The sequence below is a fragment of the Neltuma alba genome, unplaced genomic scaffold (genome assembly GCF_004799145.2).
Source record: "Neltuma alba isolate B1F8T4 unplaced genomic scaffold, ASM479914v2 tig00001414_pilon, whole genome shotgun sequence".
Classification (NCBI taxonomy): domain Eukaryota; kingdom Viridiplantae; phylum Streptophyta; class Magnoliopsida; order Fabales; family Fabaceae; genus Neltuma; species Neltuma alba.
The window spans coordinates 1-17,425 of record NW_021632455.1 but is presented as its reverse complement, the minus strand read 5'-3'; the positions used below and the strand labels follow the sequence as shown (position 1 = coordinate 17,425).

At 31.3% G+C, this 17,425-nt stretch overlaps 1 protein-coding gene across 6 annotated transcripts; it reads right to left on the bottom strand.

The window, feature by feature from the left end:
• Positions 1–4,177: 4,177 nt before the first annotated feature.
• Positions 4,178–12,260, bottom strand: LOC114756889 (probable WRKY transcription factor 57). 6 transcript variants are annotated; one of them, XR_003741516.1, is made up of 5 exons: positions 11,577–12,260; positions 9,756–9,899; positions 8,556–9,009; positions 6,382–6,456; positions 4,178–4,534 (listed from the first exon to the last, which is right to left on the bottom strand). XR_003741516.1 is itself a non-coding variant. In XM_028945861.1 (4 exons), the coding sequence occupies exons 1-3, from the start codon at positions 11,996–11,998 to the stop codon at positions 8,574–8,576; spliced, it is 1,002 nt and encodes a 333-aa protein (XP_028801694.1). In that variant the 5' UTR covers positions 11,999–12,260; the 3' UTR covers positions 4,178–4,571; positions 8,556–8,573. The 6 variants fall into 6 exon arrangements, 5 of the variants coding, with proteins under 5 accessions (XP_028801694.1, XP_028801705.1, XP_028801686.1 ...); XM_028945861.1 differs by lacking the exon at positions 6,382–6,456 and having other exon boundaries at positions 4,178–4,571; XM_028945872.1 differs by lacking the exon at positions 6,382–6,456.
• Positions 12,261–17,425: the final 5,165 nt, after the last annotated feature.

The window sequence follows — 17,425 nt, the reverse complement described above, 5'->3', positions numbered from 1 at the left end:
CCATTGTTTGAAAGAACTTGAATGATGAAAACTTATGTTAGCCTAACTAGTATCTCTCAAGAAACAAAAAACCGAACTAGATACCAAATTAATTGAGATAATAATTCAAGGGTCAGTTGATCAGATTGGGGTCAACTCATGGTCAAACCGATTATATTAAAATGATATAATTTAATTGAAAATAACAAAATATAACATTAACAATCACTAATAATAAGATATAAGGAAATATAACAATAGTTTGATTATAACAATAACAAAGTACAACAAAATTAAGAATTTTGATCTCTACGATTTATTAATAACTAAAATTAATAATCATTGATACAAAAATCATCATTAAAATTCATTTCAAGTCTACAGTGACTGAGATATGAGAAGAAAAAAAAAAAAGACTAATAGTAACATAATCATTCAAACTAATTCATACCGGTTTACCCCCAGTTTAATTGGTTTGATACTAGTTCAACTCCTGCGTGGTTTAATGCACGAACCAAACTGGATTATTGGCCGGTTTTTAAGTTGAATCGGTCAAATTCAGTCCATATTTTTTTCTTGGTATCTCTTAAGAGTTCAAAACAACATGATTCGATTCCAAACTCTTTAGACAGAGTAAAAGATGGTCCTGGTTGTTAGGCGGAAAACTCTTTGATCTTTCATCTCTTTCTTATATATCCCAATTTCACTGTGAAGTAACTTATCCTTATAGGAAAGAAAATTAAGTTTGATGCTATCAGTGACAGTTAACACGTCATTTCAAATTCGCTCCTTCAAGCTTTCCAATGAGTGAGACGGGAATATAGGGAATAATGTCATCGGAGGTCACAGTATCATCCTTGGTGAGTCGCTTCAGAAGGTAGACATTTTGTTTTGCTAGCAACAGGTAACAAATCCTCTTAATAAAGACAATCCTGTTTGAACACTAAATGTGGACATACTTCTAAGTGAGAATTCAAATTTTAGTTCGTCATATTATGAGGAATTAATCCCTTTTGCTAGACCTAACTTTCATTGGCAAGACAGAATTGTCCACAATCCATTTAGATCGTGGGCTTGGGCTACGCAGCCGACCCAATAGCTACATTTATTTGGGCTTTAGTGTTTACTTTGGTTCTCACCCTTCTTCCCATCTAGCTGTACAAGAATAAGTAAGACCTCTAAAGTATTTGAATTTGATCCATAATTTACAACTATTTTTCAATTGATTTTTTTAAAAATATTTACAACTGAACATTCAAGATTTACAAACTATTCTTTTAGACTTTACGAAATTTTTATAATTCACTAGGCTAATTTCTAAGTGATCTTTCAAGGTTTTATAATTGAGCTTTCAGGGTTTACATCTCAACTTCCGGAATTAGCAATTAAGCGATATTTGCCAATCACATAAGCACATTTTCGACCATTTATTTATTTATTATTTTTAACGTTGCTCCTTCTCCGTAATTTATGATTTTTTGTGGTTGATACAAATGGAAAGAGAAGAAAAAGATGAGTGGAACATGATGGCATTTGAAAATAATTAATTTTCTTTCTTGTTCCTTACGTGTCATTCTCCTATTTGTTTCTGAAGGGAAAAGCACTCACTCCAGTGCTTAATATAAAACGCATTCGAAAAGTTAGATTTGGTCTTAAATATAATATTTTAATTAATTTTGTTTTCTGTATTTATCATTCTTCCCCTAAGCAATTTATTTAATTTATAAATTGACTTATAATCTAATGTTATACACTGACACTAGGATATTTTGAAGAGATCATGTTATATTTGTTATATTTGACTAATTTACTTCATTCTTTTTATTTATTCAAATTAATTAGGTAGTTTTTATATTGATAATCGGGATAGTATATTGAGCCAAAAAACAATTTTTTGTACCCCCGGAAAGCAATTTTTTATCCATTCAATTTCTTGTGTTGGTTTTGCAACTTGCCAACTTGGCATGATTTGTTTGCCAATATAATAAATTATTTAAGGAAAAAATATCGCCTTGGTTATTTTAAATAGTAGTATTCATTATTATTCTAGCTGTTGGAATTTTTAAATGGTTCAAAAGTATGTGATGGAAAAATAATTTTTAAAATGTGAATGTGTAAGCATATCCTAAATAAACAATTATTTATGGCAACAAACAAAAATAGGCATGATTCACGCTGCAACATTAGCTTGAATTAAATGCAACAATAATAATTGATATTGGTGTTTACAGGGCATGGGAAGTTGTGGGCCATTTGATCGAAGGTGCGGTTATGATCTATTGGACAATATTAGCTTTATAATACCATTTATAAAAGACTAGTTAGAGATTGAGTTTGATTTTAAATATAATATTTAAATTTATTTTGTTTCTCATATTTATTTATTTTAAAATTATTCTTATTGATTACACATGTTAAGAAAATTTTTATTAAGGTATAATTTCACTGTAACTGAGTTAAAATGGTATTTTGAAAAAAAAACTAATACATATTTTTAACAAATAACTAATTTAAAGAATTTTCTTAATTTATTTAAATTAGTTAAATAAATCTTATATTAAAAAAGTGGTACATATTTAGATAAGAGGGAATCCCTAGGCGAGTGTGGCAAGGGTGGACAGGAGCGATTAAAAAATTAAAATAAATAAATAAAAAGAGAAGAGAAATTAAATAGAAGAAAAAAGAGCAAGTTGGAGGTTTTGTGATAATGAGATTTGAAAAAGATAGGAGTGAAAAGGGACAATGGTAGTTGCATAATAAAGCGACATCTACAAGTGTTACATTCATATCTTTAGTTGATACATTAAAGTTGCACTATTCTTAATTATGAATATATGAATTTTCCACTGATATTTAACTTTTTCTAAAATGATGAAAAGATATAAATACATAATATTATGCCCCATTTTAAACACATCAATCTCACAAAAATAGAGTTTGTTATACTATTCTAATATCTATTATAAGTCACTCATAACTCATTTTTTACATATCAAAGAAATGCATTAAATTGATGTATTTTTCTAAATTCGCCCTTATTAAACTGATGCAATTTCCTAAGTTGACCCTTATTAAAAAAAAATTTTCTTATCAACATTTACAAATCATTTTCACGTCTCTCTTCTTTTCTCTTTTTCTTTTAGGAATTAGATATGACTAAAATTATAAAATAATCATTAATAATCTTGGGACCAAACTTTTTTCCTATAAATAACTCATCGTAAAAACACGAGGAGTATGTGATGTGATTATGAAAAAAGATTGATAAAATTATTTCTAATATTTTTAATAAGTTTTTCAAAAATAATTTCTCATTCAAGGCCAAAAAACTAATTTCTCTGTTTTTTTAGTGTTTCAAAATACTTAATATTAAAAACGACTTTAAAGCCTAATGTGTGTTTGTTTACCTTTGTTCTCTTTGGGCCAATGCAAAGCAACCAATGTGGAGGAGGGTACCGACTTTGAAGCAATTTCGATTTCCGCGCAATTGATTGCGCTCTTCCGTCCCAAAGCAAATCCGCCAAACCAAAGCACCGTTTTTATTTAAAAGACGCTGGGCCCTTTTCTGTTTCCATCGCTTTCACATGTACTCCTTATTTTTATTATAAATTTTAAATAATTAATTCACACATAACAAAAACAATAAATAGATTAGGAATATGTTTTTGTTTTTAAATATACTTTTATAATAAACGAGAAAAAAATGAAAACAATATGATAAGAGAAAAATAATTAAAAATAACATTGAAAAAAACGTATTAAATGTTAAGAAAAATACAAATTAAAGGCTTATAAAATAAACTGCACCTTTTCACAAGTTTGAATATTATAAATAAGACCGGAGAGAATATTATTCTAACTCCCTTTAATTTATTTCACTGCACAAATAAATATATTAAGCAACTTGCATTATTTCCAAATCATCCCACGTAACCATACAGTGAAGCTACGTACAGCTGAGCTGACAAGCGAAAAAGAAGTTGTCCCCATCCCTCTCTGATCTAATATGAAAGTTAATGAGCGATTAAATTTGATAGTTTCGTTTTAAACAAAAGAATATATAAAAGTTGGCGTGTTTAATTTAAGAGAACATGATTTATTATGGATCAGAGGGATGACATGAGAAATCCAAGAGATGAACTACTGTTTTTCAGGATACCCCAGCAGCTTGAAATTGAAGCACAAGTCAATTGTGAACTATATATACAAACCCAACAGTTAAATAAATATATACGAACCATTTGTTGAGTAAAAATGAATTATACAGAAATTAAGCTTCGGGTGGACCAGAAATGAGTTACCTGGTACTAGAGTCCTGCTGGTACTGTATATGGGACTTCCATGCATGAATAGTAATGGTATCTGATAGTGATCTTCTCGAGAGGGAGAGAGAGAGAGAGATCAGAAAAGCTAGGAGCTGCTTAAAAAATGGGTGCCTTCTGTGGCCTACTTGTTCAGAGAATGTAATGTAAGGCATATCCACCCATATTGCTTCTCTCCTTTTTTTGTTTGGCTTTCCTTGTGTACTGGCCTTGCCCTTCTTCAACTGCTGGATCTGAAATGACAAGGATATATATAATTGACCCTTCAAACTGTGTTAAACAAAGAGTGAGAGAGAGAGAGAGAGAGAGACTCAGATTAGTGAACAGAATTGATGAGATGAGAGAACAGTGCCATGACAAGGAACCATCAAAATAATATGTGAATGAATGAACAGTGTCAGGTCATCACATGTTTGCACAGAGAGGGAGATATGGGCACAGGCATTTATGGTGCTCGCTGGGTCACCCCGCAAGTTGAGATCAGCATCTCCATATATCAGACTTCTCACCACCCTACCCCAGCTAGGCCATCAGTTATTTAGAATTTTAGATTTGGGTATAATTTTACCCTTGGATTATTACACTGACAGAATCCAGATCTTAGTTTCAATGAAATCAAAAAATGACGTAAAAAAAAAGAGATAAAAATTACAATATTTTAATATAGGTATATAAGAGTTTAAAATTTTAGAAGAAGTAGTGTCTGATTTGATATTTTAACAAATATAATCAAATGACTAAAATGTTTTCATATCAATTTTTTTTAAACAAAAACAATCAAATTTGTTATTTTCAGTATATTTTTTGTCATTAGTTGTTTAACATTTATTATTATTAGTTCACAACTTATTAATAAATAACTTATTATTACAAGCACATTTCTTATTGTTTGTTATCCAACACTTATTATTGTCAGCTTACAGTTTATTAATAAATTTTTCGATACAAGAATATTTTTATATCATTGTTAGGAAATTCATTCATAAATTTGGTCCATGAATAGTAATATATAATAAACAGACACACCTAACGCCATACGTCTCTTTATTAACCAGAAAAGGGGAGCTATTAATTTAGCACAACCATCAAATCCCTCACTCTTTAAATTTATTTATTTATTTTTTTTTTGGGGTAAAACTCATCATTCTTCTCACATTCCACTGAATATGAGTTTTGCTTTGCGTTCTAGTCAACTCAACAAGAAAAATAGAAGAAACTGGTGGTAATTTGTTCCACAGGACATTGAATACATCTCTTGGGACCCTGTTTATAAAGATATTAAACTAATTACCCAAACTATTCCCAACTCCCATATGCATCACTAAAACTGCAGTTAAATTAGCCTGCATGAAATTATCTCGTACAGATGACTGTACATAACTTCGTCTTCAGAATTCAAAAGGAGTGGTTGTACAAACTGGGTCCTTCTATCAGAGAGGATCCCAATGGAAAAAGAATCAGAGAGAAGAGAAAGAGTGCTAGGGCCTACCCCTACCCTCTCTCTATTTTAAATTAATAATCTCATTTTTTCCCTATTAAATCAGAATCTCATCACAACCAAATTCACAAATTCAGACGCTTTTTTTTTATATATACTTTAGTACGAAAAAATTTTAAAATACCTAATTTAATGTCAACATGTGCTTAAGTTGTTATTCTGCTTTTTCTCCCTCAAATAGGAGAATTATTAGCTTCTTCTATATATAGCAGCATGCCATGCTCCAATTTTGAGAGTGACCCATATAAAGTCACCTAAAAAGAGTACATGTTAGACATATTGACATTGTAAAGGCAGCTAAAGCCCCGCAAAGTTCCTCGATTTGCCCCAAAAAGATAAGTGCATGCTGCGTTAAATTTCCCGTGGAGCCAGGGAGTTTCTCCAATGCTCCCAAAAAGTTTAAACAGTTAAAAACCTAAAGCTATCGCTTTGTAAATCTAAAAATATCTTTCTATATACACATAGCATCTATCAATCTATCAATTAACATAAAAGGGAAAGCAGAAAGAAGAGACTCCATTCAATGAATCCTAAAGAGAACAACAACGGTAAACTAAATAAAGGACACGCAAAGTCCTATACCACAAGGTTTACTTCAAAAGAATTAAGCTTTCTTTTCCGTGAGCAAACAAGCATAACAGATCACCAGGGTTCCACCTAGTAAAACAAGCACTGCAAGGTTTCAGAGGACGAATAACAGTAACCAGCTTTAAAATCAGTCATTAAAGATAAAAAATGGAAAATTATTGTGTGTGTTTGTGTGTCTATATATATATAATTAGAAAGGATGTTTCAACTTTCAAGGTGATGACAAGACAGCATCCATGAGGAAGTGGGTAGTTATCAAGATAAGGGCAGTCCACTGAGTCACTGACACAATCTTTAGTAAGACGACCATCAGAGAAGTTCTTAGCCACAGAGGCAAATGCTTGTCGGCAATCATAACGCATGACCACTCCTTCAGGTCAATCACAAGCATCTTAACTCAAACATATTCCTATTCTGCAAAATTTTTACTTTTATGAGTTATATTCTTTTTCTTTTTTTTTTTTTCATGCAGAGAACTTTACTCAAAGTAATTGAAAATTCGAATTATTTAATCAGTGGTTTGTCAAAAGAAACAAAGAATTCAGCAGCATAAAAAAATCATTTTAGTTAAATACGAAATGCCTAAACCAGATGGCGAAGAAAAAAAAATCACAAGGAGCAAACAAGGAAGTGGTTGACATCTTTCAATATAACTAGTGAGTTGCTACTACAAACAAATTTCATACCTTGATACCCTAAAACGGATAAATTTTTATTTATTCAAATAACTCAAGTAAACACAATACTACTTAATTAACAGCATAAATTACAAGTACATAATTAAAAAGCTCTATATGTATCCATTTCACAGCAGTAAAAGCATAAAAGTAAATTTCATGGCATATGGTTGTAATTATCAATCAGTTAAGAGATCACTTACTAACTAATCAATTTACACCACTACCTTTAATTTATAATAAATAATACCCATTTAGCATTTGATTACCAAAGGCCAATGGAGATTCCATCTAGGCAATAATAGACACTAGAGGATCTAGAAATTGACAACTGTCCTCGTCATTACCAACACATTTTTTTTTTAAATTTATTTATGAAAAGTAACACAGAGACCGCACGCAACTCAGTGCGCAAGTTATTGATTGATCCTCAACAAAAGCTAATTATATTATGTTATTGAGGCCGTTATCATGAGCATCGATCTCTGATACTATATTATTTTTGTTAGTCTATTAGTATTAGAAAGTGTTCAATTTCCTGAGGCAGTTCTCAAATGCTATTGCAAACCCAGATTCCCGCTGCCCACACAGCAGCAAAAAGAACACATATATGAACAACAAACTAGAGTTTTGTGCCCTAGGACTCATTAACTGATCACTCATGTTTAAAAACTCAAAAAATGGCTACCTCTCATTTTCCCTTTTAGTTGGATAAATGTAACAAAATCAAATAAATTCAGTTGATCATAACAAATATATACTAAAAATTCTGGATTTTTTTAAGTTCTTAATCCCTCTAAAAATTTTAAGACAACAAAATTTTTTATTCTCATTCAAAGAAATTATTGAAGCGATAATATATATAAATAAACTTCAAGATCAACATAGCCAAAGTGAAATCTTAAACTAATTTCCCCGAAGAAATTGATTGATGCAGATATAGAATCAAATAAATTCAGTCAAAAGTAGAAGCACGTGTTAGAACATATAATGAATAGGTCCTACCCATTTACGATAGATTAACTTATTTAATTTGTTTTATCTGGTGGGTATGTGTAAAAGGATCGCAGCACTTAGATATAAACTTTTTATCGTTGCTTTACATATTCTAGTGACGTTGCACAAGCAAAGAATTCTCATTGAAAGAAGTTGATTTAATGATGCGATTTTGAACTATGAAAACATTTGTTTGTAAGAATTATACATATGGTAATTTATTATTTAAAAAACCACATATACGTGTTGATCATGTTCGTGATTGAAAATATTTTATATAAGCTTTTTTTTCATAGAAATATCTCTTCTAATTGATGACAATAATTATGAGTTTACTTAAAAACCCATAAAAATTAACAAGTATCCTACCCCTCCCAGTGGGGGGAAAATCCTTTTTTTTTTTTAAGATTAAGCGCACACACTGTATATATAACTTAAAGATTAAAAGATGATAGATTAATAAATATGAGAAGTTATATATAAATATATATATACCATCATGGATGTTCCTCCTCATCCATTACGCATTCCTGGGGGCACAATGTCTCCGAGAAGTCCTTGATCGGTGGGAGGCTGCCGCGAGGTTGCATCATCCTGTGGACACATTACAGTGCTGGATGATCTTGCAGCTGGTTCATGTTCCTGTGCCTGTTGGCGTCGGTGGTAGTGATGAGGAGGAGGGGCCAGAGAAGAAAGGTTAGTGTCGTCTCTTGATGGTAAATGGATGGGATAATAGAAGTGTGACATGGTCGGAGCAAACTGGCCGGCGGCTGCAAAGGCGGCGGCTTCATGACGGGTCATGATTGATGCTCCGGCTGCTCTAGGGAACCCAACAGTGTGATGACAGTGTTGCCCTTCGTACGTTGTTATCACAATGGTTGGGTCCTCCGAAGAGCGTTCCACCCTTTTCTTCACCGTGCATTTGCTGTTTGTGCAACGATAATAGCTCCTGCATGTGCCAAAAACATATATCTATCTAGCTTCAATCAACCAGCTAGTATTCCATGTATAACAAATCATACTATATTTAGTTCATTCATGATTCGCACATAGGAGGAGGATCATCATATATTGACAGTTGACAGTACAGTACAGTTACAAATGTTAAATTCTCTCGTATGTAATTTCTACAATATTGTTTAGTTTCTTGAAAATTGACGTGTACCACTACTACATTTTAATTCAGTCGGTCTCGTTTAGACCAGTTCTCCTGAGAGTTTAAGTGAGAGACCATTTGAGATCATGTTGAGTAATTAAACATACCTGTAGAAGTTGCCAGAGAGGTGTGAAGAAAGCATTATTATTGTGCAAATTATTATCTATTCCAGCTAAAGTACAGCGAGCTACTGCGCTGGCTATTGCAGAGACTAATCAGTACAAAGATTATAGGTATGGTATATTTGTCCATAGTTGAGAATATGAATAATCAGCAAGAAGTTTCATATTCAAATTAAACGTCTGCTCCATTATATATACATATATAAATAGCACATTAGGATTCTTATCATGATCTGTCATATTCTATTCTCTACCATGATTATTTATCCTCCTCATTCTGCTTTCCGAACATGTAAGATTTCAAATTATATTTGGCATATCAAGGGAAGACTAGAACAGAAGGGTTGAGTAATGAGATAGCCAAGAATTTTGGTTCATTATGAAATTTAACTTTGTATAGAAAATGTAGGTACCCACCTAGGAAATGGACTATTTTTTACGGCCTTTTGGCCATACTTGCGCCATCTGTAGCCATCCTCAAGATGATCAACTTCACTCTTTGTCATAAATGCAAACCGCGGCTGCCGTATTCGCTTCTGCCCCTTCTTTTTACTTTTAATCCTACAAAATATGCCACCTACATTTGTCAAAATAATTATAAAAAAAACACAGTACTGGAAATTCAAACATATATACCAAGAAATTGATCATAAACGATGTATATTCATGTGATAACTTTAGGCAACATCAAATCTGATCTTCTTCGATAACAATGTACAGTAATCCCATAAAATATACTGTAAATAAATTGAAGATAACTCATGCATCGAATGGGATGCTATAAAAGTTATTATAAAGATTCCATATCATTAATATATTATATGTCGGTGAAAGCGATAAGTATCCTTAAATAAATCCGGTGTAGCCGTATATAATGGTCAACCACTTTGATGATAAGATATGGGGGGAAATCAGCTTTCTTTGCACGGGCGAATTTTTAAATTATACCATCATAATCTTAAATTATCAGAGAAATCAACTTTGTATGCACTAATAAAGCAAAAAACGAAACTATGCTGTGCATAAAAGAAACCTACAAAAGACGCCCAACACAATTATCAGCCTCATATCATTCAGAGACAAAAACGATGACGACAAAATGCATATTTTTACCATATATGTACTGTTACTGATACTAATTAAGCCATAGCCAACATGAAATGCAAGTAAGTAAAGAAGAGGCCGTTCGCCTTTAATTAACAACAAACACACGCAAGCATTCTTGAAGTGAAGATGATGAAACTAATACAAATCACATAGCAGACACAATCTGTTAATACTACACACACACTGGGATATCTTCAACTTATTTTGGGCATCAACTAAGACAAACTCTATTTTAAGAGCACACCACATTGTCCTCACATTTAAAACAATTCTCTAGACATTAATTCCACATTAAAACCTAAAAACTTCAGTTCAACTAGAAAATACACATCTTCATCAAGTCACTGGGCAATGCTATACATACGTACTGAGCTATTCTTCATTCAAATCACAGGCCAAAAAAATATGTTCAAATTAAATTGGGGATCAACATGGTAGACTCCATTTAAGCACCGCCACATTATCCTAAATAATAAAGATAACTTTTTAAGATATTAATTTAAAAAAATAAATTTAAATACTTAAAATAGAGGGTAGATGTCTCCAAGCCCCAAGTTAATAAAGGCCAAAAAATGGCCCGTCATTACTACTAATAGAAAATGTGTTGTGTTAGATTTTTCTCTCCCATCATTCCTACTTTTGTGCAAACAATGCCTATTACGTAAAGTAACAAAACTTCTAAAACGGCAGAGTTTTGGGTGGGTTCGAGCACGCCATTCCCGCCGCAATAACGGCGGCGCTGGTGCGCTCACTTTTGACTGACCCGACAACTGGTTCTTCCTCTTCGGACCCCAATATTGTTTTCCCTAAGCGGCTCAACTTTCGGTTTACTCCAACCAAAAGAAAGAAGAAGAATAATAGAAGGAGGAGGAGAAGGAAAAACTGGCAGAGAATACTCCATATTGTATTCCTGTGTGGCCAGATTCTAGATTGTACGGACAGTTGATTGCACTCTCCCCCATGGAAGACAGAGTTAAATAAGCACAAACAAACAAGGCGCAGCTCGATACGATTCTGATTTGATTGCTACATCTCGTTTATTTTAACGCGACTGCGTTTATTTATGCCCCTGAATTTCGACCTAATTACCAATTTCATCACACGAGAGGGAAGAATAAACAACCCACTCACGGTATCTCCGGCGGTTTTTCGTCTGAGACGGTGGACTTCTCGGGCGGATCCTCGCTGGAGCTCGAAGACACCGATTGATTATTGGATGTAGACGCATCGGCAGCCATCGCGTTCGCCTTATCAGCTTGTTCCGTGGAGCCACCCGGAGCAGAGTGATCCGGAAACCACAATCCACCTCCTCTGCTCCCGCCTTCTCCTCCCGCCACTTGAGACGTGTCATCGACACCGATCCGGTGCGGTTGATCCGGTTCGAGATTCCACCCGAAGTCGGTGAGCATCCTGCTGGTACTTCGGTCGCCAGAGAAGAAATAGACATCGTCAGAGTCATCAGGCCCGAGCGCCCAGCTGGAAGAGTCGGCGGTGAACTCAGTCGGAGATATTGCAGGGCGGGATGATGATGCTGCTTTGTCTTTGTCTTCCATACATGGAAGGAATAAAAAAATTAGTAGGAGACAAGTGTGAGTTAATTTGTAATAGTAAGCAAAGCAGAATCGGAATTCCCGGAAAATAAAAGCAGGAAAGGATATTCCGGGAAAACGCGGAGGGGGAAGGTGGGGAGAGAGAGAAAGCGAAAGAAGAGAGAGAAAGTTTTAGGGTTTTTGCTGGTGATCGTTGTGAGAAGGAAGGGACGCGTAGTTTTTGAACTTTATGAAGCGTTTGAAAGCTTTGTCTCGTCATTACACAGTTACATACAGTGCCGGGGGGGGGAGAGAGACAGAAAGAGAGAGGATTTTTTTAAAAAAAAAATTTTAATTGTTTTTATTTGATGTAAGATGAAAATATAAGATTAAAAAAAAAAGAAAGAAAAGAGATAAGTTAGAAAAGTGAGCGTCATGCTCTAAATATATAAATAGTGTACGAGAGAGGCTGATATTTGAGCACGGGAAGAACGGGTGGTCCCCACGCGCATCAATGAGTGAGTGAGATATACTTTCCAGCATGTAGCACCACGGTGTTCCGTGAGCCCCCCTTTCCCTCTATATTTGTGCAAAAGTCATCGGAATTCTCTCAGATTTTCGAAACATATGTAGGCAAAAAGTAGTCCTCCTCTTATTCTTAATATAAGACTCATTTAATAAATTTGATTAAATTAAAAAAATTAGATAAGTTAGTTAATTATAAGAAATATGACACATTTTTCTAAAACACCATAATCATCTTCTTATATCTCCTCTCTCTCTCTTCTACTTGGTTATGGTTGAAGAGTATCCATAGGGATAATTTAAAGAAAATTGATAAATATAAAAAATAGGTCTTATATTTAGAATCAAAACTAACTCAACAATTGGGTCCTATATTAAGGACCGGAGGAGTAGTAATTTTTTTAAAACCTAAACCTTGTTGGTTGTAGTACTAATAATTATTTCTCTATTATATTAATATTATTATTAGTATTTATAATTTGATCAAATTTTAATTATGATCAACCTAATTTCATCACTCAGAAGTCATATGAGATTTGATTTTAATAAAATTTAATAATTATGCTCTCACATGGAAATCAATATACTCCTCCGGTCCTTAATATAAGACCCATTTAACTAATTTGATTAGATCAAGGAAGTTAAGTAAGTTAGTTAATTATAAAAAAAGTGACACATTTTTCCTAAAACACCATAATCATCTTTCTTAATACCCCCTCTCATTCTTTTACTTGATTATGTTGAAGGAGTATTCATAGGGTAATTTAGAGAAAATTAATAAATATGAGAAAGGGCTCTTATATTTAGGACTAAAACCAACTCAAAAATTGAGTCCTATATTAAGGATCGGAGGAATATATTATTACATTCTATTTTTCCATTTAAATTGTGGATTCACTATACTTTCATAAAATCTAAAATTAAACATATTGTTTTATGGCCAATAAATAGTCAATCAACTGTGTTTTTTAATAGATTTTTATATTACATGTTTAAGCTATATTGATGTTGATGATGGATTTTTTTTCTTTGGGTAAAAAATATTGATATATCGATTTTAGAAATTCTTCAGTTAAAACTCACTAATACTCTTTAGAAGCTTAATAATTTTTAATTTTATTCATATCAAATTTACGTATTTTAAAATTAAATATTGTACATCAAACGTTTAATAAGGGTTAAAAGGAGAAATTAATAATTAAAATTATTAGCATGTCTTATAATTATTGATGACCCAAAAACTTTCTTCCAATTCCTTTGGTATTTAATTTTATCAGTTGACATGTACTATTTCTCCAAACTTGAAGCAAAAAGTGGAGCCCAGGATGGATTGCAACCAAGTAGCTATAGGGAAAAAGACATAGATAATATATATATATATATATATATATATATAAAGACACACAACACACAACACACAACAATCACAAGGTACAGGTAATTAAGATACTTTATTGGCCAAGGCATGGGACAAAGTAATGCAGAGTTTAGTTACACAGTTATTGACACAAAATAAAGGATGAATGCTTTTTTTTTTTTGGCCAAATAATAAAAGATGAATATTGGATGAATGCATTATGTAATGTTGGGGTTGATCTACTTCATATTTATACTATTTGGGCTCTCTTCTACTCGGCTAGATCCAACTGTAAAGATTACTTATTAACGGAACTCTCTAAGCTATACTTTTATGAGACCTAGCTAGCTAAATAACAGGCCGTTTGAAACAGCTTATAAGTAGTTTATAAATAGTTTTTTAATAGTAATTTACAAATACGAGATAAATACGTAAAAAAATTTTGTTTCGGCTTGCGTGAAACGTGTTTACATGGAATTTCCATTTAATGATCCCAAACAGACACAATATCAAATGGGTGCAATGATTAATGCTTTCTTTATTAATTAGTAATTAATTGGTTGATATTCTTAATTAAATTATTAGCAACATATATACCTTGTTGAATGATTATGCAAACTTTGGATTGGATTTGACTTCCTTTGTTGGCTCATTATAGCAACCTTTTTGATAAAAGCCACTGTAGACTTAATTTGTTCCTTCATTTGATTCTTTTTGCAAATATTTAATTTAAATCGGTTAAAAGTAACAAATTTATTTAAAAAAATGTAATTTATTTCTGAAAACATCCTTGTACATTAAGAGATCGAGAATTAATAAGGTAAGACTCGCCAATAGTTAATGGAAGCAAAACTGGCATAATAATGAAAATTTATATTGTCTAAAATATACGATTACTCTTTTAAGCTTACATCAAATCCTAATTTGGTCTTTTGAATTTAAAAAGTGTAATTCCAATCCTTTAGTATTAACACAATTAGTCTTATTTAATAAAAATGCTGACTCAACAGTGTAACTCTACAATTAAATGCTGACTCAACTGTTCTAAGTTTTAATTCTTTAATATTGTTATTTTTATATTTTAAAACTTCTGCGTTTGAAGAGTTAGATATCGGATGAAAAATAAAAAATTTAATCATTTATAAAAAAATGACTGTGTTAAACATTACTCCTTCAGTCCTTAATATAAGACCTATTCTTAAGTTGATTTGGTCCTAAATATAAGACCCATTTATCATATTTATCATTTTCTCTCTAAAATACCCCTATGGATATTCCCTCAACTATAATCAAATAAAAGAAAGAGAGGGGGTATTAAGAAAGATGATTATGGTGTTTTAGGAAAAATGTATCATTTTTCTTATATTAACTAACTTACCTAACTTCCTTAATCTAATCAAATAATTAGTTAAATGAGTCTTATATTAAGGATCAGAGGAGTAATTTAAAGCATGTTTGTTTACTTCAATCATAGTTCATAGGTTCACCATTTAAATTTGCTTAATAGACATTTTCCATTAAATAATAGTAACGGCTTTGAGAATAAGGGATTAAAAATACGCTTTTTAAATTTAAAAGGCTAAACTCAAATTTAATGTAAACTTGTAAGATCAAAAGTATATTTTAACCCCATTTTAATAGGCCATTGATGTCTCTTGTAAATAAGAATAAGCTATCCCTAAAAAACTTTTCTTACGTATTGGATCAGGGAAGTACTCTTTTTTTAGGAAGAATTGTAATGAGGTTCTAAGAAAAAGAATAATTACAAATGAATCCTAAAAATTGTCATTTGTTATCTTAAAACTTGTTATTACAGATTGTTTAGGTTATTATTTAGACTTTTTAGTAATTATTTTTGTGAGAACCCCATCATAATTCTCCCTATTTCTTACCAAAATATTTGGAGATATACAACATATTTAGCTTTTAGCTAGACTTGTTATGAGTATTGACTAAACTTAATCACAATACAATATTAAAAATTAACAACTTCTATCACTGTTAATAATTTTGAATTATAGATTTATAATTTTTCTGTATCCATAGCACAATTGCAAAAAGTATTGACAAAAAGTCAATCGTAACATTACCTTAAAAATTAACGAGGTTCATTATGCTATTAACAAGTTTGAATTCTGAATTAATAACTTTTTTTTTTCATAATACAAGTGCAATAAGTATTGACTAATACTTGATCATAATACAACCTTAAAAATTCAAAAGTTTTCTTTTTGTTATTAACAAGTTTAAATTCTAAATTGACAACTTTCTTTTCTGTCAAACATATCCCCGATGAAATATTTTCAATAAATATAGAAAAAAGTTTAAGCACAAAATAGCTTTAAAAATTACCAAGTTTCATTACACAGTTAGCTATTTTCATTCGCAATTCATAAGTTTCTAATTATTCTGTTGAGTGATAGAAAACCTTTCTCTCGTTTCGTTTCCAATGATAGTGCATTGAAGTTATGTCATCAATTTTTAGATCCTCTTTGTATCATATGATCTAATTAAGAATTTCAAAAAATTTAGTAACCCAAATAGGGATTTGAGTTACTCAAGTAGCTTTTTAAGAATCTTTCCTAATTATTTATGAGATGCGTATCTTATTTTTATAATCCGATGTCTTTGTTTTGCCATATACAACTCTAATTTTTTTATAAAAAAATAATTTTAAGGTATTTATAGTTTCACCTCATTAAAAATCAGGCTCTTGCAAGTTTTATCATATATTTATACTTTTATCTGATTTTAATCATGTCCCCGTAGTTTTTTCTTTTTATTATATTATTATAGTTTTTTCTTATTTTTAATCAAGCCCCTGTAGCTTCAAATGACCGATTAAAAAAACTATACAAACCTCATTAAAAAAAAACCAAAAAAAATTAGGTAATGCAAATTACTACTTCGTTTTACTAACGTGAAAGGCTGAATGGATGGATTTCATAAGATTTTATTAGTGGATATAATATGAAATAGAAAATCGAATTATAGTTACAAACCAAAGCAAGTAAGTGGTATGCGTCACCTCAATTTGTATAAACCACAAATCCATTATCTAATCCATATTCTTTATACTACTGCTATAATATAAACTGCATTATTTATAATTTTTTGCCTACAAAATTTAATATTTATAATAGGTGAATATAATGTTATCTTAGTACTAATATAAGAATTAGTTTAAAAACTAAATTGATTCTAAATATAAAATCTCAATATACTTTGTTCTGTAAATTTATATTTTTTTTCTAACGTTTCTATTGATAGTAAATGATTCCCATCAAGGAATAGTTTCAATACATAAGATTGAATACAGTAGTTTAAAAAAATCAATACACATTTATTATAATAACTAACTTAATTAATTTTTTAATATATTTAAATTAATTATTTAGTTATTACACTAAAGACGTTAGGTAAGAGTAAGTTCTTCATAAAGCAACCGTTTATAATTGGAAAAATAACAAAAGAATACCTATTAGATTTCAAAATGACAATAAGTGATGTTGACAAATTTTTACATGTCAAAACCATTTAAATAGTAGTCAAAATTATTACAAGAACGA